We start from the raw sequence: 27,119 nt of genomic DNA on the forward strand, positions 1-27,119 counted from the left end.
ACTCCCCTTGCCCAGCCAGCACCCTGCCCAGCCAGCACCCTGCCCAGCCAGCACCCTGCCCTGCTTGCTTTGCTTCGTGAAACGGCGCCGCGGAGATAACTTCTGCATCGAGGTCGGTCCGAGCAGGCGCACTGGAGTTTCTGGGTGGGCTGCTAAGTTGTTACTGGCTGTAAGCTGTTGGCAGCTGTCTCTGTCAGGTTACGCAGATTACGTGGGATTATAGTTTGCTGTTGTTGGTGGTTGTGGATAGGCGGCCGGAGACTATGGGCCGAGTCTATTGGCAGGATCATGTTGTTGGCTTAGTGTGTAGATGGTAATAGTCACCATTTGTAACTGGTGACGTGAGCGAAGGAACGAGTTGTTGAGATGCGAGAGAGCTGCTCGGATGGAACGGACACATCAACCAGCAAATTATAATTGCTGCTCACACATTGGCCGTGTCTATAAAATAGTCCCGACGGTTAGATGGTGATCACTTCGGTAGGACGGGGCTTTGAAAGAGAATAAACAGGGCTTAAGCCCGCAACATCTCTTGATATGGTAGACGGCAAAGACCATTTCTCGGCCGGACTAAACTAAATCAACGGTGGATTCGTAAGGAAGTCACTGAATATGCTCTAGCCGATGTACAAGACCCAATGGTCGTACTGTGCCATCCCCGTTTGATTCGGTCGAGTCTTGCCCAGGGAGACAACGGCGGCCTCCCATATAGTAAGCCACGACTCTATATATATTTTGGCACGACACCAGCGTGGTAGCAGAAGATGGTAAGACCGCTAGAAACAAGTTTGCTAGTGTTAAGAGTGGACAAAGATGTAGTCGACATGCCGCAGCAACACGAGCAAGGGGAAGTAGACTCGGATGAAAACAATGCAGAAGCGAAGCGGGTGGGAAAGAAGCGAACCACCCCAAAGCCATGAGGTGTCTGCTATGAATCAATCTACGGTATCCATGACCCTCGGTATTGGGCAGTAGATGCCACGACTCATGCCGGCGCTTGGACGTTGGGTGGCCGGGGCCGACGGAGCCGGGTTGAATCTGGACAGGGCCGAGCCTCAACTACGCCCGAACCTAGACCCGGGTAGACGAGATATTCCAGGGAGGATTGTTTCCGGAGCAGCAACACCGAAACGCAGTGCAGGCAGCCATATAAGACGCACTAGACATGGGATCTCCTATTTGGGGGATGCTCCGTCCTTGCCCATCGCCTGAAGGATCCGGCCGGTCGAGACTTATATTTAGTAATCGTTTAGTAACTGCTTCTCGATAGGCCCGGCACCATTTAAAAGCACCCCTCGGGCCACCTATCTCGACCAGAGGCCCGTTTTGAAAATTACAATGTGGGAAAAAACCTGCTCGATGATAAGAAGTGTCACACTAGACTCTGCGAGGGGCTGGGCTGGTCGGAGCAGCCCGGGAAACCGCCGCACACAATCCAGCCGAAAGTAACAAAGTGACCAAGCTCTCAAGCAAGCCCAGACTACGCAAAAGTTATCATCTAGTTAGGTTGAACAGGGTCCGGGGGGTAAAACCTCGAGAAACCCAGACAGGACGGCACAGTAGCAGTACATATCGCCAAAGAAAATTGAATGCCATCAGGACAGACAGCGAGATCACAACCCCAAGTTACCGAGGCACCACGGTCGAATTAACACGCGGTGCCCATCAGCAGCGGCCGACAGATATCAGCGGACAGCCCACGTGCCGTGGACTTTGAATTCAGTAGCGACTTCATAAATAAATATGTACAAGAAGTTTTATGAACAAGAAAAAAGAAAAGGAGTATCGTGGTCTTGGTGACAGGTAGGTAGCCGGCAGCCGGAAAAAAGGGGTCAAGGGAACAACAGCACATCGCCACCACATAGCCATTCAAGGTTGCCAGCAGGTGTATATATGTTTGGCCCCCTGGTTTCGGGCCTGTTAGAACCCCCCTGAGAAATCTGCCCGACACCAGCCGTCCAGGCTGCCCACAGACTTTCAAGGCATAAAAGAGACTGCAGCGGCGGCAGCCCCAGCCTTACCACAATGATAGCAGCATGCCTACCGCGCGCCAATCTGCTTCCACTCGGGCTGGCAGCTCTCGGGCGGCGTGCCGACGGCGGCACCAGAGCACAGCTCAATGTCGCGCTGGGCGACGAGGCGCTTGACGAACTCGACGATGCGTAGGGCCGTGTCAAAGGCGGGCGCGGCCGTGGTGTCGAGCGTCGGGCCGGCGTGAGCGGGCGCCCTAGCCAGCTGGCAGCAGGGCTGCTTGGGCGGCGGGGTGGTGCGCCGCGTCTTGTGGCTGCATTGGCGCTGCAGGCTGCCGGCGCGGCGCATATGCTCGGCCGGATCGCATGCCAGGACGACGGGCGCAAAGAGGCGGCCGGCGCGGGAGGCGGCGAGCTCAAAAGTGCGCACCGTGGGGCGGCCGACGGGGTTGTCGGGGGGCGCAGGCGGCGAGCACGGTGATGCGGGAGAGGTTGGCGGGCTGCTGGAGTAGGCAGGCGAGTTTGCCGCTGTAGGGCGGCTCTGGCGCCGACAGCGCTGGCGGGCTGGCAGCAGCGGCCGGGACGTCAGAGTAGAAGTAGCCCGGGTGCTCAGTGGTCAGGGAGGCGTCATCGCCGCCGCCGCTGATGCCGAGGACATCGACAAGGAAGTTCTTGTCGGGCTTGAGCAGCGGACAGGTGCTCGGCAGCGGCCTCCTTGCCAACGCCTGGCCAGCCGTTGATCCAGACCAGCGGGGCGGGGGCCGGGGTCACGGGCGGGCTCGGTCCGGTGGCGGCGGATGATGGCTTCCAGAAGGACACACGAGGGGCCCAGACGGTCATATAAGGTGAGAGCTAGACCCGAGGCCCTTGAGCTGCTACGTAGCAGGGCCACCATGCTTTCGAAGCACTGCGGCAGTGCAGGCTCGAGTCAAGGTCGCCGGTGCTGGCACGGGTCCGGCGAACTTTAACTGCCGTGGGAAACCCTGACAGCAAGCGAGCCCGAGAGTTTGGTCAAGCTCTAGACCAGCCGCGGAGATGCAGGCCCAAGCAGATCCGTGTTACGGCCGACCGACGATACGTCCGAAGACGTGCCGCTTGCGTATGGCCACAGTCAAGCCATCGGCCAGCAAGCAAGCAGTCGGCAAGTGAAAGACTCGAGGCACATGCGACACGCGGCGGCAATCGCGGCTCACCCAGTGGACTGTGTACATCAAAGACAGCTCCGGATAGAGACAAAGGCTGTTGGACAATGCACATAAATAGGACCGATTGGTAAGCTAAACAAGACGTAGGCTGCTTAAACTAGCTAGACAGCCACGATAACCGGCGAGTGGCGTGTCGCCGCTCGCAATCAAACTTTACCGCCCAGGTACTCAATGTTTTGTCGGACGGCGTCGGTTAGCTCGCCCTGGCCCGTGTAGACATGTGCCGCCGTCTGCGTCCAGGCCTCGGGATGTGGCAGGGGGAGATCGATGATGTCGCGCGCCTGGATGTGCCCGGAGTAGATGAGCGCGGCCAGAACCGGGAAGTAAGCACGCGCATAGCGCAGATCTGTTGCACGTGTACATGTTAGCATTGGGCCGGGGCGAGCCAGCTGGGAAGACTTACGGATCGGAACCGTGTTTGTACTCCGCACCGGAGACTTGTTAAGCTCGGCGCTGGGATCTGCAGGGTCCGAGGTCGAGGAGCGCCGGCGCGCGCGGAGCTGGGCATCTCGGCTGCCGAGGTCGGCCGACAGCTGCCGGGGCGATGCCGCGGTTGGCGACGGCTCCGGAACCGTGGCTCGGAGCTCGTCCATATCAAAGGTCCGTTGGAGGAGGAAGGGCTTGCGGTCAAGCGCACGGGGGCGAACGCGCGCGCGGATCGTCACGCGGCGGTGCTCCCGACTCCGTGTAGGGCCGTCGTCACCCGAGGAGGCCTCGCTGGGTCTCCGAAGGGCCACGGCCGCTACGAAGCAACTGGCTTCAGATCCATTACCAAAGTAGACGTGGCCCCAGGCCTGCAGCTCCTGTCGCACGTGGCGGCTGCCGCGACGGCCGACCGGGAACGATGGAGGCAGGGACTGGCGGCGCTCGGCGAGAGTCTGGGGGTCTGGAATGCCGGAGAGCAGGATCGATCGGGTTTCGGCGGCGAGCGTCTGCCTGGGACGGTGCATCAGGCGGCCGGGCGAACGGGGCGAGCTTGCCGAGGGGCGGGGCGGGGGGCTGGCGAGCGAGGCACGCCGCAAATTCTGCTCTGCGATCGGAAACAGCGAGCGGTTCTGGGCAACGCTCTGCAGATTTTGCGACTCGAGCTGGCTTGGCTGGCCTGCCTGACCTGACCGGCCGCGCTGGTCGAGGCTCTCGAGCATGGCACGCTCGTGGCGCCGCATGGCCTGGTCGTAGCCCGGTGAGCTCGGGTACATGGGGCTGAGCATGTTTGGCGACCGCATAGACGCCGAGTAGATGGAGCTGCGGGACGAGTAGAGGCCGGGGGGGCTGGGCGGACCGCGCTCGGTGTTCAGGGGCCGAATGTTTGGGCGCCAGCGGGTCTGGGTCTCCATGGTAGGTATGTCACTTTGCGTGCCGTGTCTGGCTGTCTCCGTCTCTACCTGTTTCTGGTTTTCCGGGGCTGTTTCTCTGCCCGGGCCTGTTCGTCTCGGTGTGAGGCTGTCTCTCTGTCTGGGACTGTCTCTTTCTGTGCGTGTCTGTTAATATCGTTGTTGCTGAGCCGTTGATGCGTCTCAGTTGTGCGATGGCGAGCAGACGCTTGATGTCAATGACGTATACGGCAGATCCAAGCGGATCCGAGGGCGAGCAGGTCGACACTCCGCCGGCTGCTTTTGTAGGCAGGCCGGCCATATCGCATCTCGGCAGGGGCTGAAAGACAGGCCGCGGTCAAAGCAGGCGAACCGCGCAGGGTTGAGTCACAGGCGGCGGCGACGCGCGAGCGACAAAGCTCCTTGACACAAACGGGGAGATGGGCGGACAAAGAGAGCGCGAGGGAGAGGGTTGTTGCGGCGGCACAGCGGGGCGGCATGTTGCCCAGGCTGCACGCTTCCGAGCGTTGCGGCAGTCTACCGACGCAATGGGACCGAGCACAAAGAAGGCGATGGCGCACGCCCGCGACAAAATCACCTGTGGACGTCATCCAACGCCGCGCAGGCGACCAGTCTCGCCATCCATTCACTTATCACTTCCCCCCTCGGCCACCTCGGCAGTATCCTGCGAGACAGACCCGTCACTTGTCAGGTGCGTCGGCGAGAGCCAGACGTGAAAGAAGTCGCGGCTGTGCAGGAGCTCATCTCATCAGGGCAAAGGAAAGGCGCCAGAAGGAGGGAAGGTGCAGCAACGGTGGAGGAAAGTCAAGGCAATGCAAAGGAAAGGTGCAGGCAAGTGCAGGGAATGCGGAGGAAATGTGCAGGAAATGTAGAGGGAAGGTACATGCTGATGACTTTGGACCTTGAATTCTGGTGTTGAGAGTGAAGCTGGTGTAAGTCGCTGGCCTGACGTTGCCCACCTCGCTAGCGAGCGAGACCCCTGCGCGCTATCCCCGACATGGACCTGACCCTGGGTGGCTACACAGTACTGTGTACATGCCAGCCTGACGTGGGGCTCCGGCCAGGGCGATGGCTGTCCTATGGGCCATCATGATTGGCCAGCCATGCACGCTCGTTTGGAGACGAACAGCCACTGAACAGATGACAGCCACTGAAGGCTGAAAAAGCTGCAACCTGCCAATGCGAGGCTGCGACCTACCTAGGTAAGGTAGCTTCGACATCGACGCCGTCACTTCCACGTCGCTTACTGTCGCGCCCACCACCTCGTGCCCACCACCAATCGCCGGTCCAGTGTCTCAATTGCCTGCACAGCGATGCTGTCTTGATGTGAAACAACTGTCCTTTCCTCCCTGTTCTCCTTTCGTCTCTTCCCCGCACCCAGCCAAGCGCCGACCGAGCACAACGTAGGCAACTCCCAGACACCATGGCCAACGCATCAGCCGCGCCGAGCTACAAGCAGCTCAAGGAGGACTTTGTGTCAAACCTGTCGGGCGGGTCCGTGGTCGAGATCGCTCAGGTCTGCGCTGTGGCCCCGGTATGAGACACCCCAGACCAAGACCAAGATGCCGCTTGCTTCGTGTCGTGTGCTTGCTGACTTGGCCCTCGCAGATCGTCTGCCTGCTCTGGTCCGTCCTTCAGGCGCGCCAGTCCTTCTTCAGGCCGACCTCGGCCCTCGCCCTCGTAGTCGACTTCCTACTCAACGTCGGCGCCCTCCTCCTGTCGGTCACGCTGTACTCGGCCGCGCCGCTGCTGCTCAACGTGCTGCTGCTAGCCACGGCCGCTTTTGTCTACACCCTCCCCCCGAGCCAGGGCCGCCGCAAGAAGCCCAGGCGCCCTCCGACGGCCGCCCCCAAGGCCGCCCCGCTCGGCGTGCTGTCAACCAAGCCGTTCCTGACCAGCTACCGCGGCAACATGATGGTCGTCACGTGCATCTGCATCCTCGCCGTCGACTTCCGCCTGTTCCCGCGCCGCTACGCTAAGGTTGAGACGTGGGGCACGTCGCTGATGGACATGGGCGTCGGATCGTTCGTCTTCTCGGCCGGCCTCGTCGGCGCCCGCCCGCTGCTGAAGGAGCGCGCCGAGGGCCGCTACACATCCCTAGCCCTCCGCCTACGGCAGTCGCTACGCCACTCGATGCCGCTGTTCGTCCTCGGCCTCGTGCGCCTCGTCAGCGTCAAGGGCCTCGACTACGCCGAGCACGTGTCCGAGTACGGCGTGCACTGGAATTTCTTCTTCACGCTCGGCTTCCTGCCCCCCTTTGTCGCCCTCTTCCAGTCGGCCCTGCGCTTCGTCCCCTCGTACGCCGGGCTGGCCGTCCTGCTCGCCGTTGCCTACCAGGTCGTCCTCGAGAGCACGACTCTCAAGGCATTCATCCTGGCGGGCCCGCGCGTCGACTTGCTGTCAAAGAACCGCGAGGGCGTGTTTAGCTTCTTTGGGTACCTAGCCATCTTCCTGGCGGGCCAGGACACCGGCATGTCGGTGCTACCGCGGAGCCTAGGCTCGAGGGGCAGCGGCCGCGTGACGGCGTTCCTGCTGCACACGACGTTGTGGGCACTGGCCTGGACGGCGCTGTACTACGCTTGCACCGACTATACGTACGGCGCGGGGCTGACAGTGTCGCGGCGGCTCGCCAACCTGCCCTACGTGCTGTGGGTGGCGGCCTTCAACACGGCGCTCGTGTCAGCCTTTTGCCTCGTCGACACGCTGCTCTTCCCGGGCTTCTACGGCGCCCAGGACGCCCGCGCCGAGAAGGAGGCGCACGACACCGCCACCAGCCGCGTGCTGAGGGCGTACAACCGTAACGGCCTCGCCGTATTCCTCCTGGCCAACCTGCTCACCGGGCTGGTGAACATGACGGTACCGACCCTTGACGTGAGCCGGGTAGCTACCATGGGGATAATGGTCGCCTACATGGCGTTTGTGACTGCGGTGGCTGTGGGTTTGGACATGTACGATATTTCTGTCAAAATGTAGATACCGAATTGAGGGGCACGCCCCGACAAGTCATCTGCTCGGTCGGGCGCAACCCGGCTGAGGTCTAGTGCATGTACGCTGCCGAGCTGGCCACGGAGTGAAACAACCAGCGCTGTTTGGCTGTGGCCATGCAGCCAGCCAGCCGCGCGGTGCAGTTTGATCAATTTTTTCTTTCTTCTTTCGGGTGCCGAGCAGTCAAGGCTGTCAAGGCTCGCCAGGACCGAGAGTCTAGTGCAGGTCTTTGGACGAGGCACTGTCCGCTGCCAGGCTTACCCGCTCCAGGCCTGGCTAGCAGACATAGGTGGCAGCTAAACGGCCGTCGACTTTCTTCTGCGTGGTAGCGCGGCGGCCGTGTCATTCGGGAGCGCCCGATCAGGCACGGAAATGTTCACTGGCAATGTTCACTGGCAATGTTCACTGGCAATGTTCACTGGCAATGTTCACTGGCAATGCTCACTGGCGCACCCAAGGTTTGACGGTCTGGATGGAACCTTCACAATCTCGCGCGTTGCAGTCTGGTGAACTTCTGGGAGGGCAATGGCGTCACGATAATAGGGGTGGGCCCTCACGTCCCCCAAAGATCCGGGATCCGCGTCGAGCCCGCCGCTGGTTGCAGGCATATGTAGACAAAATCCCGCCCTTCCAGTCGGCTCGGTTCGGACGGGGGGCCTATAACCATGGCACTATATTGGCCCTGAGGCATCGCGCGTGTGACGGCGAGAACGAGGCGAGAACGAGCCGTCTATCACAAACTAGACAGCCCGAGCCGAGCAGCGGTCTAGAGATGCTACGCACGCGGCACGAGACAGGGCATGGTAAGTCTACGCTGGGTGCGGTCAGGTCGTTTACTGTGTAGTGTGCGAATTTCAGCAACATGTTACACAGAAAAGTAGAGGCGAGAAAAGAAAAAGAAAAAAAAGAAGACAAGAAAGCCGTTTGCTGCCGGGATGGCCTCAGATCAGCCGCACGCCGAAGGCCCATCGAAGCCGCGTGGAAACAAAGCGGCTGCCTTCGGGCATGGGATGGATGTGAGACGACGCTCCCCCACCCTCAGCCGACGTGGTGCCGCACCGCGCGAGTGCAGATCCCTGCGTTTCCCATGCGCCTCATCTCCGGCCGTCAATGCCTTCCCTTCCGTCACTAGAAGCGACTCGTAGGAAAGAAGAAAAAAACAAGTGTCGAGCCCAATGAAGGGCGGCGGGCGGTGGAGGTCGCGCAAAGGCGAGGAGAAATTAAAACGGAGAGAGGGAAAATCCTGCTGTGATGACGAAGGGGACTTTCATTGCTCCCCGTCCCACTCTGTCATCCCGGGTGTTTCATGCAAAGAAGAGACGGGGGGAGACAGATGGAGGGTGCGTCCCTTTGGAGCCCACCCGAAATTCCAATACCCATCCACCAATGTGGCATATGGCAATATTTTTGCCGGTGCCCGTGTGCGACAGTGGAAGCCGGCTGCGCGTGCGGGTCGCTGGCGATCGTGGCCCATCCCTTTCCTACCTACAACATCAATGCAAGGCCGATGGGGCTAAAAAAGAAACGCGCACAATGTTTGGCAGCTCCGACGCCAGCGTAAAGTAGCAGTTCATGCCTCGCTGGGCAAGGGCGCGTCATGTTCCCATAGGAGCGACGCGTGGGCTGGCCCGGCGAATGGGAGGCCGCGCCCAACGGCTGACGGCCGCGCTCTGAGGGACCCAGACAGGAAACACACGACTCGCCGTTCGTCTCCCTTGCGCTCCAGCACGCAGCGACGTTGGATCATGCTACTCCGGGGCCATGCCATGGTGGTGCGAGGCGACGGGTGAAGATGTCCAGCAGAGGCGGACGTGCAGGTGCAGGCTGGGGAATGTTGACTGCATCCATCACTGCAGACAGGGCAGGACCTTACGCTAGCAGACTGCAGCCCCTGAGCCCCTGGCGCTCGCTTGGTCTCCCCTGTCACCCGTGGGCACACTTGGCTTTGTGGTATTCCAACCAATTTGGGGGCAATGACGGCAATCAGAGGAGGTGGGCGCAGGGCGTGCTTCCACGCCGCGGCCCACGACTAACGGCAATCCTTCATAACAGATGAGTCAGGTAACGAGGCCAGGGCGAATGGGAGAAATTCGTGCAGGTAAATAGCAATCTCTATAGCCTCCTGTAAACAGTAGCCTCTACAGCCTCCCGTGGCCTCGCCGTTGGGACAGCGAAGAACGGCGGCAAGCCGGCATCTGGCATTCAAAGGGCTGCAGCGCCAGGGAGTGATATCGGAATCAGATGCCCTGCGCTGCTCTGGCTAGTCGACTAGCTGCCGGCTAGAGCTGGTAAGGTTTGAGTTCGTAGAGTCCGGCTAAACATGGCGTCGAGGCTCGCTCGCTCAAGCAGTTGGCACTCTGGCACTGCTGCCATGGCATGGCATGGCGGGCGATCCGGGCAGCTGGGGCGGCGGTCTGCCTTGGACTCATGCTGAGTGCTGCCCACAGACGCAGAGGCGAGTCCTTGTATTTATGACGTCCAGCACTGGCTGGGCACCGTCGGCGTAGCAAGCAGTCCGCCTTGGCTCGGGCGAGACAGCGCTGTTGGCCAAGTCAAGCTGCGACGAAGGCGAGATGGCAGGACGGTAGCAAATAGCAGGTAGGCAGGGCTGGCTGACACAAATATCCTGGCGTCACACAGCGCCCGACTCGGAGATGGCCCAGTGTTGCGGCCCGGAGGCGACGGACTGTGGCATCTGGTTGTGGTTGTGGTTGTGGTTGCTAGACAATTTACCTACCTCAGAATAGGTCTGAACTGGCTTACGGCTTGGTTGCCAAAGGGAGGGCAGCAAAAATGGCTGCTGTCAGTGGCCAGCTCCTATGGAGATAATGCTACGACGGTATCCGTAATGGTAATGTCCACGGGTCATGTTGACAATGGCAGTCACTCGCACCAGTCTCCGGGCCGTCGACATCAAAGTCAGGCCCAGGCGACGGAAGCTGAGCCAAGCAGCTTCCATTGAGCTGGGCTGGGCAATTAAATCCAACAACTGCAGCTCGGGCCGCCTAAGCAGTAGGTACGTCGAGTGCAGGCGAGCTGTGCAGCCAGCCCATGTACCCGCTCCTTGCTGCTACTGCACACACTAGCCGCCAAGGCTCGACTCTGGCGCACGCCCCACTGTATTCAGTCAAGCACATGTATCTGCAGGGTCCAGAGACAGAGCGACGGGCGCTGAGCGCTGGCAGGAGCACGAACATCTCATCTCGACAAATTCCGTCTTTAGATCCATCAGACTTCATCCTCGCTACCTAGCGTCACCTTGCCTCGCCTCGCCGTCCGCCCGCCGCTACAGACGAAAACACTCGAGCGAGCAGGCACACACCGTCGTGCTCGAATCCCACGTCGGGTCCGCCTGCTGGCTCTGTCGGGCGCATTGTCCTGCGGCTACAGCGCAAGTAAACAACTAACTAAACAAGCTCCAAGAGTAAGACGACCGGGCCGCCTAGGTTGGGTCCCCCCTTCACAATCGCGTCGCCAACACCCGACCGCCCTTTTGGCCGCACACCAACAAATCGAGTCCCAACCTACCTGGAAACGACGTCGAGGCAGCACCAACGGGCTATCTGCACGCTGCACAGAAGCGTCTTCGAAAACTGCCTGCAAATCCCTTCACTGCAAAATGATAGCCTGAGCAGATCGATTGGTAATTTCAGCGACCAGTTGCCCGCCGTCCGGTCTTGTTTGCAAACGAGCCGTCAAGCCCGCCAATTGCTAGGCGTGCATTGTGCAGAGGGCTGTTTTGAAACTGCCAGCTTTTTTTTGGGTCGCTCTCTCTGCTTGGCCGCCTCCTGGCGCCCACCCCCAACCCTAGTGCAGCTCAGTCCAGCTTATCCCGGCCTCTGCTCGCTCCAGGAACAACATCGACGCAAATTTGCTCCCGCAGTACTGCAATCGCGGCCACTCTGCGCGTCGGCGTGGGAAAATGTCTAGTGCTCTCCAGGCGGCACCGCTCCATCCAACGTCAGTCGCTGCCCACAACTCGCCGTCGCCTAATCCCCAGTACCCGTCGTCCCATTCCTCCCCGACGCGAGAGGCCTCGGGCCACTATGCGAATCAGCACACCCTAGGAGCATCACCGGCATCATCATCACGACGCCCCTCGCGGAAGCCCAGCGCCAACGACTCGCAGACCGGGCTCGGCTCGCCCATGAGCTCCCGCGTCGCCCTCGCGTCGCCCGCCCCCGTCTCGAGCCTGTCGGCGTCGTCTGACCAGCACGGCTCGTCGTCTGACCGGAGGCGAAACATGCCCACCGCCGTGCCCCCACGCACGTCGTCGACGCACCACCACGCCAACGGCGGATCGAGCGCCCGACGCGCTGCACAGACGAGCGAGCGCCCCGCCAATTCGCCCCGGCGAGCACCGCACCCCGAGCTGGCTAGGGACATCAACGGCAACATGGACGCGGCGCGCATGGACGAGGCTGCCGCACAGAGCTCCCGCAACCGCCGGGCCAACCAGATGGCTCAGGAGCCGCCGCAGCGGTCCAGCAGCACGCGCGAGACACGACCGTCGGTCCAGCCGCCAACGGCTGTCCGCACGCCGCCCACTGCCGGCCACCCGCCCAAGGGCCCCTCGCGAGAGGCGAGCGAAATTCTTAATAGCATACTAATCTCGCAGCCAGAGGTCGACATTGAGCGGGAGAAGGAGCGAGTCGCCCAGGCCCAGCCGCATAACGTGGGCAGCCAGGACGACGACGCGGCGACCCCCCCGGTCGTGGGCACCGGCGAAGACGAGAGCCGCCGCGGCGGAAGAAGCCGGCACGATCATTCCAAGAGAGAGAAGCACACAAAGTTTGGCGAGTACATCTTGGGCAATACCATTGGCGAGGGCGAGTTCGGCAAGGTCAAGCTCGGGTGGAAGCAAGAAGGCGGCGTCCAGGTATGTCGACGCGCTGTAGCGCCTCGAAACCCTGCTAACCAGACTCCAGGTCGCCATCAAGCTCATCAAGAAGGACCAGCTGGGCAGCAACCCGTCCCGCATGGCCAAGATCATGCGCGAGGTCGCCATCCTCAAGCAGCTGACCCACCCCAACATTGTGCGCCTGCACAAGATGGAAGAATCGGAGCGGCACTACGGCATCGTGCTCGAGTACGCGTCGGGGGGCGAGCTGTTCGACTACATCCTCAACCACCGCTACCTGCGGGACAATGCTGCCCGGCGGCTGTTTGCCCAGCTCGTGTCGGGCGTCGGCTACCTCCACAAGAAGGGCATCGTGCACCGCGATCTTAAGCTGGAGAACCTGCTGCTCGACCGCAATCGCAACATTATTATCACCGACTTTGGGTTTGCTAACACGTTCGACCCCAACGAGGAGCTGTCGGAAGACGAGGAGGTGAACCTGACGGACCGCGAGTTCGTCAAGCGCATGGGACTGGACAAGATCAAGCCCAACGGCTCGCGCAAGGGCGACCTCATGCAGACGAGCTGCGGCAGTCCCTGCTACGCAGCCCCCGAGCTGGTAGTCAGCGACTCGCTGTACACGGGCCGAAAGGTTGACGTCTGGAGCTGCGGAGTTATTCTAGTACGTGACATGCCCCTACTTGCCCCCTTCCTACCGCCGCTAACATGCCCAGTACGCCATGCTCGCCGGCTATCTTCCGTTCGACGACGACCCGGCCAATCCCGAAGGCGACAACATTAACCTCTTGTACAAATACATTGTCAACACGCCCCTCACCTTCCCCGAATACGTCACTCCCCATGCCCGCGACCTGCTGCGGCGTATACTCGTGCCCAACCCGCGTAAGAGAGCGGACTTGTTCGAGGTCGCCCGCCACAGCTGGCTGAGCGAGTACGCCCACGTGGTCGAGTTCATCACGTCAAGCACCACGACGCCCGGCGAGATCCAAAACACGACGGTGCCGGCTGAGGACGAGGGCGAGGCGCCCGTCATCACGCGGAGCGCCTCGGTGCGCGAGTCGTCCAAGAAGACGGCCCCGGCGCCCCCCATCGGCGGCTTGGCCGCGAGCAAGCAGCGCACCATTGATCCCGAGGCCGAGAGCGCGTACGCCAAGCAGCAGCGAGACAACAAGCGCCGCACGGTGCAGGTCGAGTACGTCGCCCCCAACACGACAACACAGCGCGGAGACTCGTCAAGCGCACAACAGTCGGGTAGCAGGACTCGTGCCCGCTCAGGCAGCGAGGGCCCCGTGGAAATCGGCGATGTCGGCCCGTCGTCGCCCAGCGACAAGCCACTCCCCCGAGACCCCCCCGTCGCCAAGGACGCGTACGGAAAGGCGCCGGTCTCATCACGGAGACCGCCGAGCTCTCACCGCAACCCACCCGTCGCCGCTGGTGCCGGGCGGCAAGGCCGAGATACCCGCGCAGTAGCCGATCCCGCCTACATGGCAGTGGCGTCTACGACATCTGCGGCTCGCCCTCCGACGGGCGGATCCATGCAGTCCAACGCCTCCCGCGGCGTGAGCGGGCGCGCGTCGTACGGGCAACCCGTGCCCCCAGAGCTGGCCGACACCAACGTACACGGAAGGATCCAGCAGCCGCCAAAGGGCGGCCCCAAGCCCTACGGAATGCCCAGCTCGGCTTCGCAGGAGCAGGGCATGGAATACGGCCGGCCCAGCATCAGCGTGCCCCCCAAATTCGCCAGGTTGTCTGGGTTTGCGCGAGAAGGCGAGGGCGCCGAGCCGCGGCCCTCGGCGGAGGTCAAGGGCCACAAAAGATCCAGCACGATGGGCGAGATTGGAGGCAAGCTGTTTGGACGCAGTGGGTCCCTGTTTGGAGGCCGGAACCGGAAACGCACAGAGCAGCCAGGCGGCGAGAAGGGCAAGCGGTATCCGCCCGTGAGCATGAACAACTCGATGCCGGCTGGCGAAGAGCCGCGGCCGTCGATGGACTCGAAGCGCTCGCGCCGCTCCTTCTCGATAGGGCTAGGAAAGAAGCGGTCTGGCAGCATGACAGGGTCGCAGACGTCGCAGGAGAAGCACACTAGGCGTTTCTCCTTCATCCCGACGTCGTTCTCGCTCAAGGCCATCGGCATCGGCAAGGGCGACGAGTCGGCTCCCCCCGACTCGCAGCAGGACCTGCCGATCCAGGAACCCCCGGCCGTCGACCAGTACGGGCGGTTCATCGACCAGAACGTCGACCGAGAACATGCAGATGCCGCGACCCTTGACGGCATGTACGCGCAGCTGCGCAGTCCCCAGCAGGCCCCCGCCGACCCGTACGCGGGGCGCCACCAGCAATACCCCAACAACCAGTACGGGCGGCCGTCCAACGTCGAGGGCTACATGCCGGCGGCGGTGCTAAACACAGCCTCGGACGCCTCGGTCGACAACATGCGCCGCCCGCTGGAGTCTGCCCCCTATCCGCAGACGCTCCCGGCCCAGGACGACGGACGCAGGCCCGCGAACAGCGGCAAGCCCAACCGCGGCGTTCTCCAGAAGAACAAGCGCTTCGTCGACGCCTACGACACCGACTCGTACTCGCGGACCCACGACCACTCGGGCAGCAGCGGTCCAGCAAGGAAGGTCATGGACTTTTTTAGGAGGAGAGGGAAGGCCAGGGGCGGCGAGGGCAGCTGATCCAGCTTGACGCCAAGCTGGCACCGCATCTGCCCCACCACTCCACCCTTGCTGCCGACTCACCGGCGACCGTGCTTGCTTGCCGCGGCAGACACCGTCCGACATGCGACAACCCCCGCTCAACCATTTTAGCTGACGGAAGACTGCATCGAAGGGAAATAGCGCGCTTCTACTTGCAACCCACTGTTATACGACCTACCATATATGCCCTTGTAATAAGACGGAAAAAAAGAAACACTCAAAACCCTCACATCTGTCCTTGATCTGCGAAGCGCCGCCCAAAGAGCGGGCGCGAGGTTGCTACTAATTCATCGATATACCGGACCACATGGAAGGCCGCATGGCTATTTGTTGTTCGAAGAGCCAGCGGAGCAGGGAGGGGGAGTTTGCAAAGAATGATTGCAGGCAGGCAGGCAACCTGTACTCGTCTGCTGGGGGTTTTCTTTTTTCCTTTTCTCTACTTCCTCATCCAACCCCCCTTTTGTGTTTTGTTGTTTGCTCTCCGTATCATTGCCGGGCCCTACCTTGTTTTTGTTTCTCTTTTCCTTGTTCCTCTATTAAAGAAGGCGGGAAGGGAGGCTTCGTTTTCTGTCTCTCGTCTGTCTGTCTTGTCGGCACGTCAAAGACACTCGGCAAAGGAAGCTCTATAGTTTTGTTCTCGGTGTTGGGGAAAGGTGGTTTATAGCATATATTTGTATTGGAAGAAACTTTCAATCCCCCTCTGCCGTTTTATTCTCTGCGCTTCTTGTGGTGACCAGGAGTGGGAATAGAGGGGTCTAAGACTTGTGGAGATAAGGGGTGGGCAGGCGATGATACGAGTGGGGTGGTGTGTGTTGTGTACTACTGGCTGTTGCAGAAAAGAAGCATGTTTTGTTAGTGTCACTGCTTTCCTGATCTGCCCTGGTCCCGTGTCTTGCCGGAAGCAAAGAGGATGGGACCGACTGAACCACGGCCGTCTTCAAGTCGCAGCCGGATAGGGCAGAGTGTGTTACATTCATTCCGGTGGTGTGCGCCAGGAAGTGGACAGCAGCAAGGCAAGGCACCACGTGCACGGGGACGAGGTCTTCTTTTGGCTCTCGGGAGTCAGCATGCCAAGATGTAATCAGCCGTGTTTGCCGGACGTGAATGTACAGGACAGGACCACGTGCACGCTGTTCCGTTTGCTGCCATAACACAACCAGGGCAAGGCGGAAGAACGATAATCGCCGGCATGTATCTTATAGACTACTTATTTACCTCGGGTGCCTTGGCCAATAGACATGTCTAGACGAGGCTTGGAATTACATCGGAAGTGGTACACGAGGCAGACAGACAATTGGGAGTGTGCGCCTGCTTTGCAGTGTAGGGTGCTACGGTTGAACCTACAGGCCTAGCAGTGAGTGAACACGATGATTGAGGCCGGGTTGGGTGTGACCGTTTTTTCTATTGTGTAGTTCCTGTTTCTAGTTCCTGTTTCTGGTCCTACAAGACGTCGATCACCACTGCCGGCTAGGTTGGGCCGGCGCCCCAGAAACCCCAGAAACCCCGACCCCAGGACCCCGTCTCCCCACAGCCTCGATAGGCAGAAGGGAATGGAGTCTTGGACGAGCGACGTCTGTTCTCCAGCCAGCGCCCCGCACGAGCTGCAAGTGCCACCGTCTGTAAACGTGGATTTGACGTCATGTGAGACAACAGAGAGGGAGCGGGAGGGGACAGCAGCCACAACACACGAAGGACAAAGGGGAGAAACGGGAATTCTGGCGTGCTCGGCCGCGGAATAGAAGAAACGAAAAGAAAGACATGGCCCTGGCGGCGACTCGCCACGCAATTGGCTTTGGGCGAAAAAGCCAAGAGCCAGGCGAGGAAGCAGGCAATAGGCTGTCTTGGACAGGCTTGGAACGGGCTTGGAAGTTGGAGTTGACCCACGGATGCAGGCTGCGTCCCGGCGTAAGCAGGTGACGGGATTTTCTGTAGGCCTCAGACGGCGCTCGATTTGGGTCAGCTCGATTTGGGTCAGCTCGATTTGGGTCAGTTGCGCCGAGTGCCATGGCTAGTGATGACAGCTGCTAGCTTGATAGGCGTCTGTAGCCGAGAAACCATCAGTTGATATCAGACGCAGGCGCGCTTGTGTCATCTGTCTCTAACTCTTCATCTCTGCCTACCCAGATCTAGGTCTAGGTGTACAAAGTGCGGATGAGGTGCCGACTCCTTCGGACGCTTGGCGCAACCGAATCCGTATCTCCGAATAGTTAGACCAGGCGCCGGATGCCACGGAACGGAAAGGCAATGTGCGTCCGGCGGTGTGCGACACCACTTCTTTTCGTCCCTTGCAGTCTTGCCCGTCAGTCACCGTGGGAGGCGTTGGCTCAAAGCGTCCGACAGATTAATTTGTATCTTTGGGCAGTGGAGCGTCGAGGCGCGGGCGGAGGCTAGTTTTCTGGGGCTCTTAGACGCAGGGCGCCAGATGCGGGCTAGCGCGTCGCCCGCTGCAGCGCCCAGAGGTGCTTGCCCGGTTCGGGGGGGGGGGGGGGGGGGTCAGAGAGCAGTGCACTGGCAGCCCCCCAACCCCCATGGCTGGGGTGCCACGCCTCCGCATAAAGGCCCAAAGGCGGCCAATGCCTCAAGCTTGAGTCTCTCAACTCTCCACCACCGCCAGCCAGCTCCCTCAGCGACCGCCAGTGTCGACCGCAACCTGCCACGCCAACGCCCATTCGATGAAGGAAACTTCACCTGACTCCAAGTTAAAAGATCGCATCCGCTCGTGGGCAAGCACCAAGGCGCATGGCGGCACTCATCGCTCGGCGAGACGATCTGACCTCCCCCTCTCCAGCCCTCTCTCCCACGCAACTCCTCCCCCAGGTCCTGACCTGCACCCCGTGAGCAAGTCGCCGCGCCCAGGCAGCGCCGGCAACGGCTTCGGCAACGGTATCGGTGGCGATGCAGTTCCAGCTCACCATGGCGGCGGCATTGCCGCGTCCGCGCCCGCGCCCGCTCCGGGTGGCCGTGCGGAAAACGGGCCCAGTAGTAGTCCCCTCGCCGCATCGCCGCATGCTACGAGGCCGGGGCCTATCCTAGACGGCGACGGCCAGCCCCAGGACGAGAAGACGGACCCTCCCAAGGCCCACATCGTCGCTCGCTTCCTGGTGGCCGTCAGGATCATCTTGTTCTACTCCAAGCTCAACCTGCTGCTGGTCTTTGTGCCCATCGGCATCATCGTCCAGGAGATCCCCGGCGTGTCCCCCGGCGTCATCTTCGCCATGAATGCCATTGCCATCATCCCCCTCGCCGGCCTGCTGAGTTTTGCCACCGAGAACGTGGCCCACAAGCTTGGGGACTCTCTCGGCGCCCTGCTAAATGTCACGTTTGGCAACGCCGTAGAGTTGATCATCTTGTAAGCCTAAGCCGCCGCCCGGCCAACCTGAGCACGTCGTCAGACAGAAACTAACCTGTCGCAGCATGTATGTCTTCCTTGGTAAAGTGATCAAGACAAGAACGAGCGAGAAGCCTCCTCCAGAGAGAGGTCTTATCAAATCAATCGCGTCCCATGTCATCTTTGGCTATCTTCTGCTGCCTATGTCTCCTTGCGTCGGTCCACATGCGCTGTCCCTCGTGTCTTGTACCCGTGCTCACTGTTCCGTCGTCTTCTAACGTCCACAGCATCGCCCTCGTCAAGGTACGTCTGTCTGCCACAAGCATGCAGGACCAAGCTAACCCGTGCTAGAATGAAATCCGCATTGTGCAGGCCTCGCTGCTTGGCTCTATCCTAGCCAACTTGCTGCTCATCCTGGGCATGTCGTTCTTCCTCGGCGGACTACGCTACCGGGAGCAGGTGTGTCTAGCCATTGTCTTCTAGTCAGGTCGAGCCTGTCGCTAACGCCGTATAGATCTACAACAGCACCGTCACGCAGATGAGCGCATGTCTTCTCAGCCTTAGCGTCATCAGCTTGGTGCTGCCGGTACGCTGCCCTTTGTATCGCGCCCTACTTGACAAGCTGACTAACACACGCAGACTGCTTTCCATGCCTCGTTCAAGGACTCCCAGGTCGCCGACGACCAGTCGCTCAAGATTAGCCGCGGCACCAGCATCGTGAGCCCCACGTATTCCTGCCCCTGTCTTTCCTGCATGCTAACTCGTGCAGATCCTGCTGCTGGTGTACGGAATCTACCTCCTCTTCCAACTCATGTCGCACGCGTATATGTACGAGTCGACTCCGCAGCACATCATCGACGAGGAGTCGACGCCGGGGCCGGCCGCTGGCTGGCTCGACTCGTCGAGCTCTGACAGCAGCTCGTCGAGCGACTCGGACTCGTCCGACTCTGACCGCTCGCGCGAGACCATGTCAAAGCGGATGCGGCGGGTCATGCGCGGTAACCGGCGCCGAAAGTCGAGCGTTATCTCAATGGACACCAGCGAGGGCGTCATGGCGGGCCCTACGCGCACGCCGTCGTTCGGCACCACCGACGTACCCGTAGTTGACGAGCCCCCGTCGGAGGAGTCGTCGTTCCGGCCGCGCCTCTTCCCACGCTTCAGCGGCGGCGTGCTGGACGGCAGCGAGGAGGCGGTCGACGACGAAAAATCGCACCGCCACGGCCGCCGGCGCCACCACCGGCGGTCGCTGCGGCGGCACCGCAAGCACAAGGCCCACAAGCACCGCCACGGCGACCCGCAGGAGTTTGTGGGCCCGCAGACGATCGAGGAGAACGTCGAGGTGCAGACCAAGACGTCGCTGCCGGCGCCCGGCGAGCCGCGGCGCGTCGACTTTGCGCTCGCGAGCACGGCGTCGCACGACGAGGGCACGGTTGAGGTCGTGCCGGTGCGCAGTCCGTTCACAGGCCTGCGCACCATCTCGCTGCGGCCCGTGGCCAAGAGCTTGGCGCCGTCTGTCTTCATCCACCCACCCGATGCGGCTATGCCGGCGCCGCCTATGGGCCCCGTGCCGCGCGTCCGTTACGGCATCCGCCGCACCAACTCGCTGCCGGACCGGCTGAACCAGTACTACCGCCCGCCGGGCGCCATGATGCCGTCGCAGATCCCGCTAACGGCGACGGTGGGCACGGCGGCTAAGGATGACGACGTCCACGCGAACGCGCTGTCGCGAACCAGCGCCGTACTCCTGCTGCTCGTATCGACGGGCCTCGTAGCCGTGTGCGCCGAGTTCATGGTGGACTCGATCACGGGCCTGGTCAAGACGACCAGCATTGGCGAGATCTTCATTGGCCTCATTGTGCTACCCATTGTCGGGAACGCGGCCGAGCACGTCACGGCGATTACGGTAGCCATGAAGAACAAGATGGACTTGGCCATCGGCGTCGCCGTCGGCAGCTCGATCCAGATTGCCCTCTTCATCACGCCCCTTATTGTTATTATCGGCTGGGCCATGGGGCGCGAGATGACGCTCTACTTTACGCTGTTCGAGACTGTGTGTCTGTTTGTCTCGGCCTTTATTACAAACTTCCTGGTGCTGGACGGCCGTAGCAACTACCTCGAGGGCGCCCTGCTCCTTGCCACGTATGTGATTATCAGCCTTGTAGCGTTCTTCTACCCGAGCCCAGAAGATGCGAGCTCGTTTGGTGCCTAAGACGGGGCGGGAGAAGGGTGATGGGTGGCAGGACGGAAAGGGCCGGGCGGGGCCGTGTCTCGAAAAAGGGGCTATCATGTGACGGCGTCTCTGGGACTGGCCACCCGGATTAAGCGGAGGCTATATTTACTTTCTTGCAGCTTGCCGGCCATCAGATTGTCCAGCCGGCGGCTATACTTTGGTGTGTTTGTTTATTCGAGCCTCGGCCCCTATTGTGGGGCCGAGGCTGTCTGTTACTTCCCGGCCGCAGCGACCGCCCGGTGAGAGGTGGCCGTCTACTGGCTTTGCGGGATGACCGAGCGTCTAAAATAACACGCTCTTTATGCTCTGACTGAGTTTGCTACCTGGCCTGATCCGTGCAGCTGGTGTGTTTGTGTCTCGGCAAGTCACCTTAGGTCTCGAGCCCCTTGAGTCAGGTCTCTAATTCTTTGTTGTCTCGTCCCAAGCGTTGTAGGACTGTGCTTGCTGCACTCTATGTGCAGGCTCTGCTCCGTCCCTTCCAGACATCTTGGGCGCAGCTGTTGGAGACGTCATCAGTGCGGGGCAACAATAAGGCCGCCACTGCCACGCCAAAGTCCCTGCCGCTGAGAGTGCGGGGTTGCAAGTTGATCAAATCAGTGGAGTGACAGGCGGGCGCAGGCGCAACTCAATTGATTGCCAATAACAGCCTTCGCTCGATACGACGACCGGACGAACTGCCAACCTTGTATCGGTCAGATGCGTATCCCCAACCTTGGTACGCACGATACGAAAGACTGTGGCTAGATTGCTCCGCTTGATTTGTCGTGCCCTATCGGCAAGGCAGTTTCACTCCCGATCTCCCGGCTCCTCCTGGTTCCCATAAAGCAACCCAAGCTCCTTGGTATCTGCGTCTGATAGGGCACGCTCAGTGGCACGACAAGCAAGTAACAACGAGGCACAGCTCGCCCAACACGCACCCCCCCCCCCCCAAGAAGCCTATCTCAATTGTTAACCACACCCACGCATCAGGATTTTGAGATCTGCTACTTTATTATGTGTTTCGGGGGCACATCCAAGAAGAACTCCTAGCAACCCCCCTCGAGCGAGGAGCAACCACCCCGTCCGCGTCCCCAGCAGCCAACGTCTGCAACGACGCCAAAAGTAGCCATGCAGCCAAACAACAACCAGTACCAACCGCCTGCTGGGCCGCCGCCAGGATACCAGCAGCAGTACCAACCGCCTCCTGGACCGCCGCCAGGATACCAGCAACAGTACCAACCGCCTCCTGGACCGCCGCCACCCCGGCAATACGCCGCACCGGCCCGCAACGATGACTACACGCCGCCTCCTGGCCCCCCGCCGTCTGCCGCGGCCGGGAGCCGCAATGACGATCTGAGCTACATCGCGCCGCCCCCCGGACCCCCACCGTCTGCCGGGCAGCGTGACGACCTGAGCTACATGGCGCCACCCCCCGGCCCCCCGCCGCAGCAGGACACTAAGTCGCAGCACAACTGGCAGACGGTCGTGCCGGACACCTCGCTGTTCCCGCCGCCGCCCAGCTTCTTCGCCGGCTGGTACCGCTCGCCGGCCACCAACGCCCCGGAAGAAGAGGCCGAGGCCGGCGAGAAGTGGTGCGCTCAGCACCCGCTCCTCGCCCCCACCACCCTCGACGCCTCGGCCCTCGCCGCCCTCGGCGCTCACAACCCCCGCCTCATGGAGCCCGCTGTAGGCTTTCGCGGGCAGCTCGCCTGGACCGCACCGGGCCGCTGGACGCTGCAGACGGACGCGAAGGCGCCCGACAGCTGGTACGACCCCCTGCCTCTTTCTCGCCCGATGACTACAACCGTAACGACATACTAACTGGCCCAGCATCATCGGCTACCCCCCGCTGTACGCCGTGACAGCGCACAGCCCGCTGCGCGACGCGCGGCCGCGCACCGTCTACTACGAGGTAGTGGTGCGGCCGGCGCCGCCGCGCGCGGGCAGCAACAACCCATTCCACCGCCCGCCGGCCAGTGCCAACGACGAGGTGTGCCTCGCGCTGGGGTTCACGGCGCTGCCGTACCCGTCGTTCCGCATGCCCGGGTGGCACCGCGGCAGCCTGGCTGTTCACGGCGACGATGGGCACAAGTTCATCAACGACCGATGGGGCGGGCAGTCGTTCACGGAGCCGTTCCGCCACGGCGAGGCGTACGGCATCGGCATGACGTTCTCCGTGCCGGGTGGCGTCGCCGCCGGTGGCAGGATCGAGACCGAGGTCTTTTTTACTCGCGGTGGCAGGGAAGTCGGCCGCTGGAACCTGCACGAAGAGGCCGACGCTGAGGAGAATCTGCCCGTCACGGGCCTCGAAGGCTACCACGACCTCAGCTGCGCCGTCGGCACGTATGGCGCCGTCGACTGCGAGGTCGTCTTTGATCCGGCCCGCTGGGCGTTTAGGCCAGCGGGCTGCTAGGAGGTCTCTGGGTAGTCTGCCTGTGTAGGGAAGGCGATTAGGTTTGGCGAAGGTAACTCTGGAATAGGGGCGAATAGGGGCTATCTCATGTTTTCGTCTCATTGTGGCGTGCCTGCTGCGGCGTGGCCCAGAGTCGGCCTAAATCCCTTTGGCTACTGCCTAGCCTGGCCTTGTTCTTTGTGACTATTCCTAAACTCTAAAAAAGATGTGAAATGGTTTCAAATTCCGGAACTGTTTCTCTCCTGGAAACAACTTAACAGAACGGACCAGGTTTGCATACCTAGGGGAGACTCGCAAAGACTCGCAAAAGAAAGCTGAATCCAAAAATTTCGCTTCAGGATTCCGCAATACGGCCTACCTCTTTTTCTCGGCTTCGTGAATGGATTAGACGAGCTCATCGCTGTACTTGTAACTCACTGTCTCTGTTCTCAGTTTCTCTAACACACCTCGGCCCTAACGAATAACCTAACGTCTAAGTGACTACCATATTCTGCAGTAGCGACGGTGCGTCCAAGACGTCTCGTTACTAGCTAGACATTCCTAAGATACTCCGTTCACATCGCCAGGTCCGGCGAATTCTAGCTTGCAGGGCTCGGCTCGAAACTGACTAGAACCCCAAGGCTAGAAGCTTGCTATTCTTAGCCACCGGAAGCGGTTTCGCGGGGTGGGCGAGTTTGCGTGTCACGAAGAATACCGCCTGATTGCAGACAGCCGGAAATGTACGTGGGGAGTTCCAATGCCCGCCCGGACGGAATGCAAATTGCAGCTCGGTTGAGGCTTCAGAGAATGCTATCTATTATAAATTCCACGATAATGTATTCGGTAGGTCGTGGTTTTAACACGACCGGGCAGCGGGGATCAATGGAATTGCATAACCTTTCCGTATGCGGCTTGCGTTGCGTTGTGTCAACTACCTCCGGCACACTGCCGCCGCCGCCGCCGCGTATGTATGGACGTACGTACGTATTTGTACTGCGCACAGCGGCCAGCGTTACGTGTGCATAACAAGCCACACTGCACAAAAGGATGTCGCGGCAGCCGCAAGCTTGTTAGTGTAATGCATAGGCTTGGGCTGGGCGGGCGCATTTTCCCTGGGCCGAACTCTGGCAGAACTCTCTCTGGCTCAGTGGCTGCGGCTCTCGTCGCCGCCAGCTGTCGATCACGGCCGGGGCAGCTGAGGTGGTCACGCATAACAAGGCCCAAACGGGCTGAAGTCTGTTGAGGACTCCTCGAGAGATTAGTATCGATCCGCTCCGGCACAGGGGCACCGACGCCGTCGCCGCCCTGGGCCCCGCTAGTTTGGGTTTTGTCGAGATTGCGGTAAATACTAAATATTGATGGCCTGGCCTGGGGCCTTGTTGTGGCCTGAGGGGTTACAGGTTGTGTGGGCTGAAGGGACTCTTGTGGTCCCCCAATCAGCTCACAGCTCGAGCAAAGCGTAGCGTGTGGCTGGCCGCGTGCGGATCAGACGGCCTCGCCGCTGGGTCTCGGTCACTGTTTGCAGGGCCCGCGCGCTGCTTGCTTGCCTTGGCTGGCGAATTCCCAGCCTTTCCGTACCCCTGCAACCGCACCCCTCATTCCCCACCCCACTCGCACATGCTGAAGGAAAATGCTGGAATGAGGCTGAATCAGTCAGCGACTTCTGGCGGGCGTGGTCTGAGGCTGCTTGGCCGCAGATGCAGGCTCGTGGTGCGTTGCCAGGCAGTGAGCTCTGGGCGGCGGGCAGTGGTTGTGGCACTCACGGTGGAATCCACTCCATGCCCGGCTAGGCTGCGGCAGACAGGCTGCAAAACAACCTCGCCGCCAGCATTCGTGGGACGCTAGCTGTAAAGTACAGAACATCCTTCATTCTCGTCCGTCCCCATTGCCCAGCGACCACTGGCCGGGCCGCGTGGGATAGGCAACCGCGGCGCACCGCCATCAGCGCAGTTGTTGTAATCCGCATCACCTCAATTGTAATCCGTTTCAATTGCCGTCTCCGTCCGCACGCACAGCTTGTTGGGAAGTTACATTTAGTCGCACGCTGCCCAGGGTTTGCTGCTTACAGCGCCGATGCGCTGCGGCCAAAACTGGCGCTCCCCGCTCGTCGTGCGCGAGTGTTCCGGCGATAGCACCTGCAGCAGCTCGTTCCCCGCTCCATCCACCCACCCACATCCACATCCACATCCACATCCACCTCGCATCCCCCGCGATCCGCCCGTTCCGTCCTCTCGCTCACCTAGTCTGGGCCCCCCTCTCTCCTCCCCGCTCTCGCGGGCGACACACGACGCGACGACCACATGGCGTCCTTCAGCGGGCAACTGGGCGGCGCCAACAAAATCACAAAGCTGAGGGGCAAGATGGTCAAGCCGATCCTCAAGAAGGCCGGGTCGCGCTCGGCCAAGAACTCGTTGGATCTGGGCCGCGCATGGGAGGAGCAGCCGGCTGACCAGCTCCATCAGCTCGACGGGCCCGCGTGGGGCAACTACGGACCGCGCTCGCAGTCGGTTAAGGACGTCAGCTTCGTCTTCTCTGGCGCCCTCGGCGTCGTGCGGGACGGCAGCGCAGGCACGGGCGCCGGTGCCGTCGTCAGCACAGTGGTCGTCAATGGTGGTGTCATCGGTGCTGGCACTGGCAACGGCACTGGCAGCGGCGGCAGGACATTCCAGCACGGCCGCACTGCCTCGCAGGCCTCGACTGGCAGTGGCTCCCGCGGCTTCATTCATCCCTTCCAGCAGACACCGCGCACGTCGACCCCACCGCTGTCGTATGCCAATTCCCTGGCCTCGTTTGACAATGCAAAGGACTACTCCCCAACAATCACGGAAAACGAAGACGACAGTCTCGACCCGCGCTCGTACTCGCAGCAGCACCACCTTCACCACGCCTCGCCGTCTCTCCCGCCCACCGTCTCGCAGTCGAACCTGCGCCGCCCCTCTCTAGCCAGCCAGCGGACGTCGTCTCTCTCCGACATTGCATCTACAGCAGCGCCCCTGCGCGTCAACACCAACCGCTCAACCGCCACGACCTCGCGCCTCGCACATGGCAGCCTCACCGCGAGCCACTCGGACCTGCACCTAAACCTCGCCGGCAGCGGCCTTGATTCGCCCACGGGCAGCGTCGGGGGCACCCTCCCGCCGCCCTCTCTTACCTCCCCCCCGTCGAGCTCCGCCGCAGCCATGCTCCCGATCCGCAGCTCGCTCGAGTCGGCCGGCTTCCCGCGCCTACGCAGCCGGTCCGAGCTCGACACTGTGGCCAGGGCCGAGAACATCCGCGCCGCCCGCCGCAAGTTTGAGGAGCGCGAGCGCGCCAAGGAGGAGAAGTACGACCGCGAGATGATCAAGAAGCGCGAGCGCCGCGACAACAAGGAGGCCAGCCGCATCGAGAAGGAGGCGGCGGCACGCAAGACCAGCTTCAGTGGCAGCGAAGCCGCGCGGCCCTCAGCGTCCCGCAAGACCACGCCCACCAACCTCTCCACGTCGTCGGCCCCCGTCATGGGGTCCGGAGGCATGGGAGGGAGCCTGGGGAAGGGCAACTGGGTCCGCAGCGCCCCGGCGACCTCGTCCAGGGACGACATCTCGTCGGCGTCGTTCCTGGGGTTCGGGTCCTCGGTCGCAGCGAGCCTCGGTGGGGCGGGCCCCATCGGCGGCAGCAGCGGCGGCGGCGGCACGCCCAAGCAGAAGCGCGCCGAGCCCGTCATGGAGGAGAAGCAGATGGCCTTTGTGGGCCGCAAGTATGAGAGCGTGCCGCCCACACAGGCGCCGCCGGCCTTTGGCACCGGCGTCGACGACGTCCGATTCGAGCAGGCCCGGCCGCGGCGCTCCAGCACCGCCAAGAAGAGGACACAGAGCTACTGGCAGGGCTTTATCCTGTGGCTGCGCACCAAGCTGCTCCGGATGAGCGGCCGGTAGGCTGAGGACTCTGCCCGGCTGCAAGAGACCGCCCCATTAGACCGGCTTACAGTACACTACCGCATCCCGCCGCATCGATTATTACAGGGCGGGTTTGGGAACGCTTGACTAAACGCGAAGGAAGAGACCGATATACAAGAAGAGAGACACTTTGTCTCACAACGCACAGGCAGACACGGAAAAAGATACCACGCACACACACACACACAGACATGACATGACTTA

At 61.4% G+C, this 27,119-nt stretch overlaps 6 protein-coding genes across 6 annotated transcripts; 5 read left to right on the forward strand and 1 right to left on the reverse strand.

Moving 5' to 3' along the window:
- Positions 1-3,093: 3,093 nt before the first annotated feature.
- Positions 3,094-4,749, reverse strand: B0T26DRAFT_82054 (uncharacterized protein). The gene is made up of 2 exons (XM_060447401.1): positions 3,579-4,749; positions 3,094-3,521 (listed from the first exon to the last, which is right to left on the reverse strand). Exons 1-2 carry the CDS (start codon positions 4,510-4,512, stop codon positions 3,322-3,324), a joined length of 1,134 nt encoding a protein of 377 aa, XP_060303687.1. The 5' UTR covers positions 4,513-4,749; the 3' UTR covers positions 3,094-3,321.
- Positions 4,750-5,831: 1,082 nt separating this feature from the next.
- B0T26DRAFT_82061 (GWT1-domain-containing protein) lies at positions 5,832-7,681 on the forward strand. The gene is made up of 2 exons (XM_060447402.1): positions 5,832-6,043; positions 6,118-7,681. Exons 1-2 carry the CDS (start codon positions 5,933-5,935, stop codon positions 7,480-7,482), a joined length of 1,476 nt encoding a protein of 491 aa, XP_060303688.1. The 5' UTR covers positions 5,832-5,932; the 3' UTR covers positions 7,483-7,681.
- A 3,960-nt stretch (positions 7,682-11,641) lies between these two features.
- Positions 11,642-15,033, forward strand: B0T26DRAFT_632725 (uncharacterized protein; the record flags this gene model as incomplete). The annotated part of the gene is made up of 3 exons (XM_060436472.1): positions 11,642-12,373; positions 12,423-13,016; positions 13,069-15,033. The coding sequence occupies 3 exons, from the start codon at positions 11,642-11,644 to the stop codon at positions 15,031-15,033; spliced, it is 3,291 nt and encodes a 1,096-aa protein (XP_060303689.1).
- A 2,573-nt stretch (positions 15,034-17,606) lies between these two features.
- On the forward strand, positions 17,607-20,973 carry B0T26DRAFT_689709 (Sodium/calcium exchanger protein-domain-containing protein). The gene is made up of 6 exons (XM_060441051.1): positions 17,607-18,403; positions 18,670-18,685; positions 18,734-18,841; positions 18,897-18,968; positions 19,022-19,099; positions 19,152-20,973. Exons 1-6 carry the CDS (start codon positions 17,727-17,729, stop codon positions 20,589-20,591), a joined length of 2,391 nt encoding a protein of 796 aa, XP_060303690.1. The 5' UTR covers positions 17,607-17,726; the 3' UTR covers positions 20,592-20,973.
- Positions 20,974-22,010: 1,037 nt separating this feature from the next.
- On the forward strand, positions 22,011-23,004 carry B0T26DRAFT_632970 (uncharacterized protein; the record flags this gene model as incomplete). The annotated part of the gene is made up of 2 exons (XM_060436493.1): positions 22,011-22,357; positions 22,422-23,004. The coding sequence occupies 2 exons, from the start codon at positions 22,011-22,013 to the stop codon at positions 23,002-23,004; spliced, it is 930 nt and encodes a 309-aa protein (XP_060303691.1).
- A 2,279-nt stretch (positions 23,005-25,283) lies between these two features.
- B0T26DRAFT_631607 (uncharacterized protein) lies at positions 25,284-26,894 on the forward strand (the record flags this gene model as incomplete). The annotated part of the gene is made up of 3 exons (XM_060436366.1): positions 25,284-25,571; positions 25,653-26,522; positions 26,664-26,894. 3 exons carry the CDS (start codon positions 25,284-25,286, stop codon positions 26,892-26,894), a joined length of 1,389 nt encoding a protein of 462 aa, XP_060303692.1.
- Positions 26,895-27,119: the final 225 nt, after the last annotated feature.

This window comes from Lasiosphaeria miniovina (genome assembly GCF_030549165.1).
Source record: "Lasiosphaeria miniovina strain SMH2392-1A chromosome Unknown B0T26scaffold_1, whole genome shotgun sequence".
In the NCBI taxonomy this organism is placed as follows: Eukaryota; Fungi; Ascomycota; class Sordariomycetes; order Sordariales; family Lasiosphaeriaceae; genus Lasiosphaeria; species Lasiosphaeria miniovina.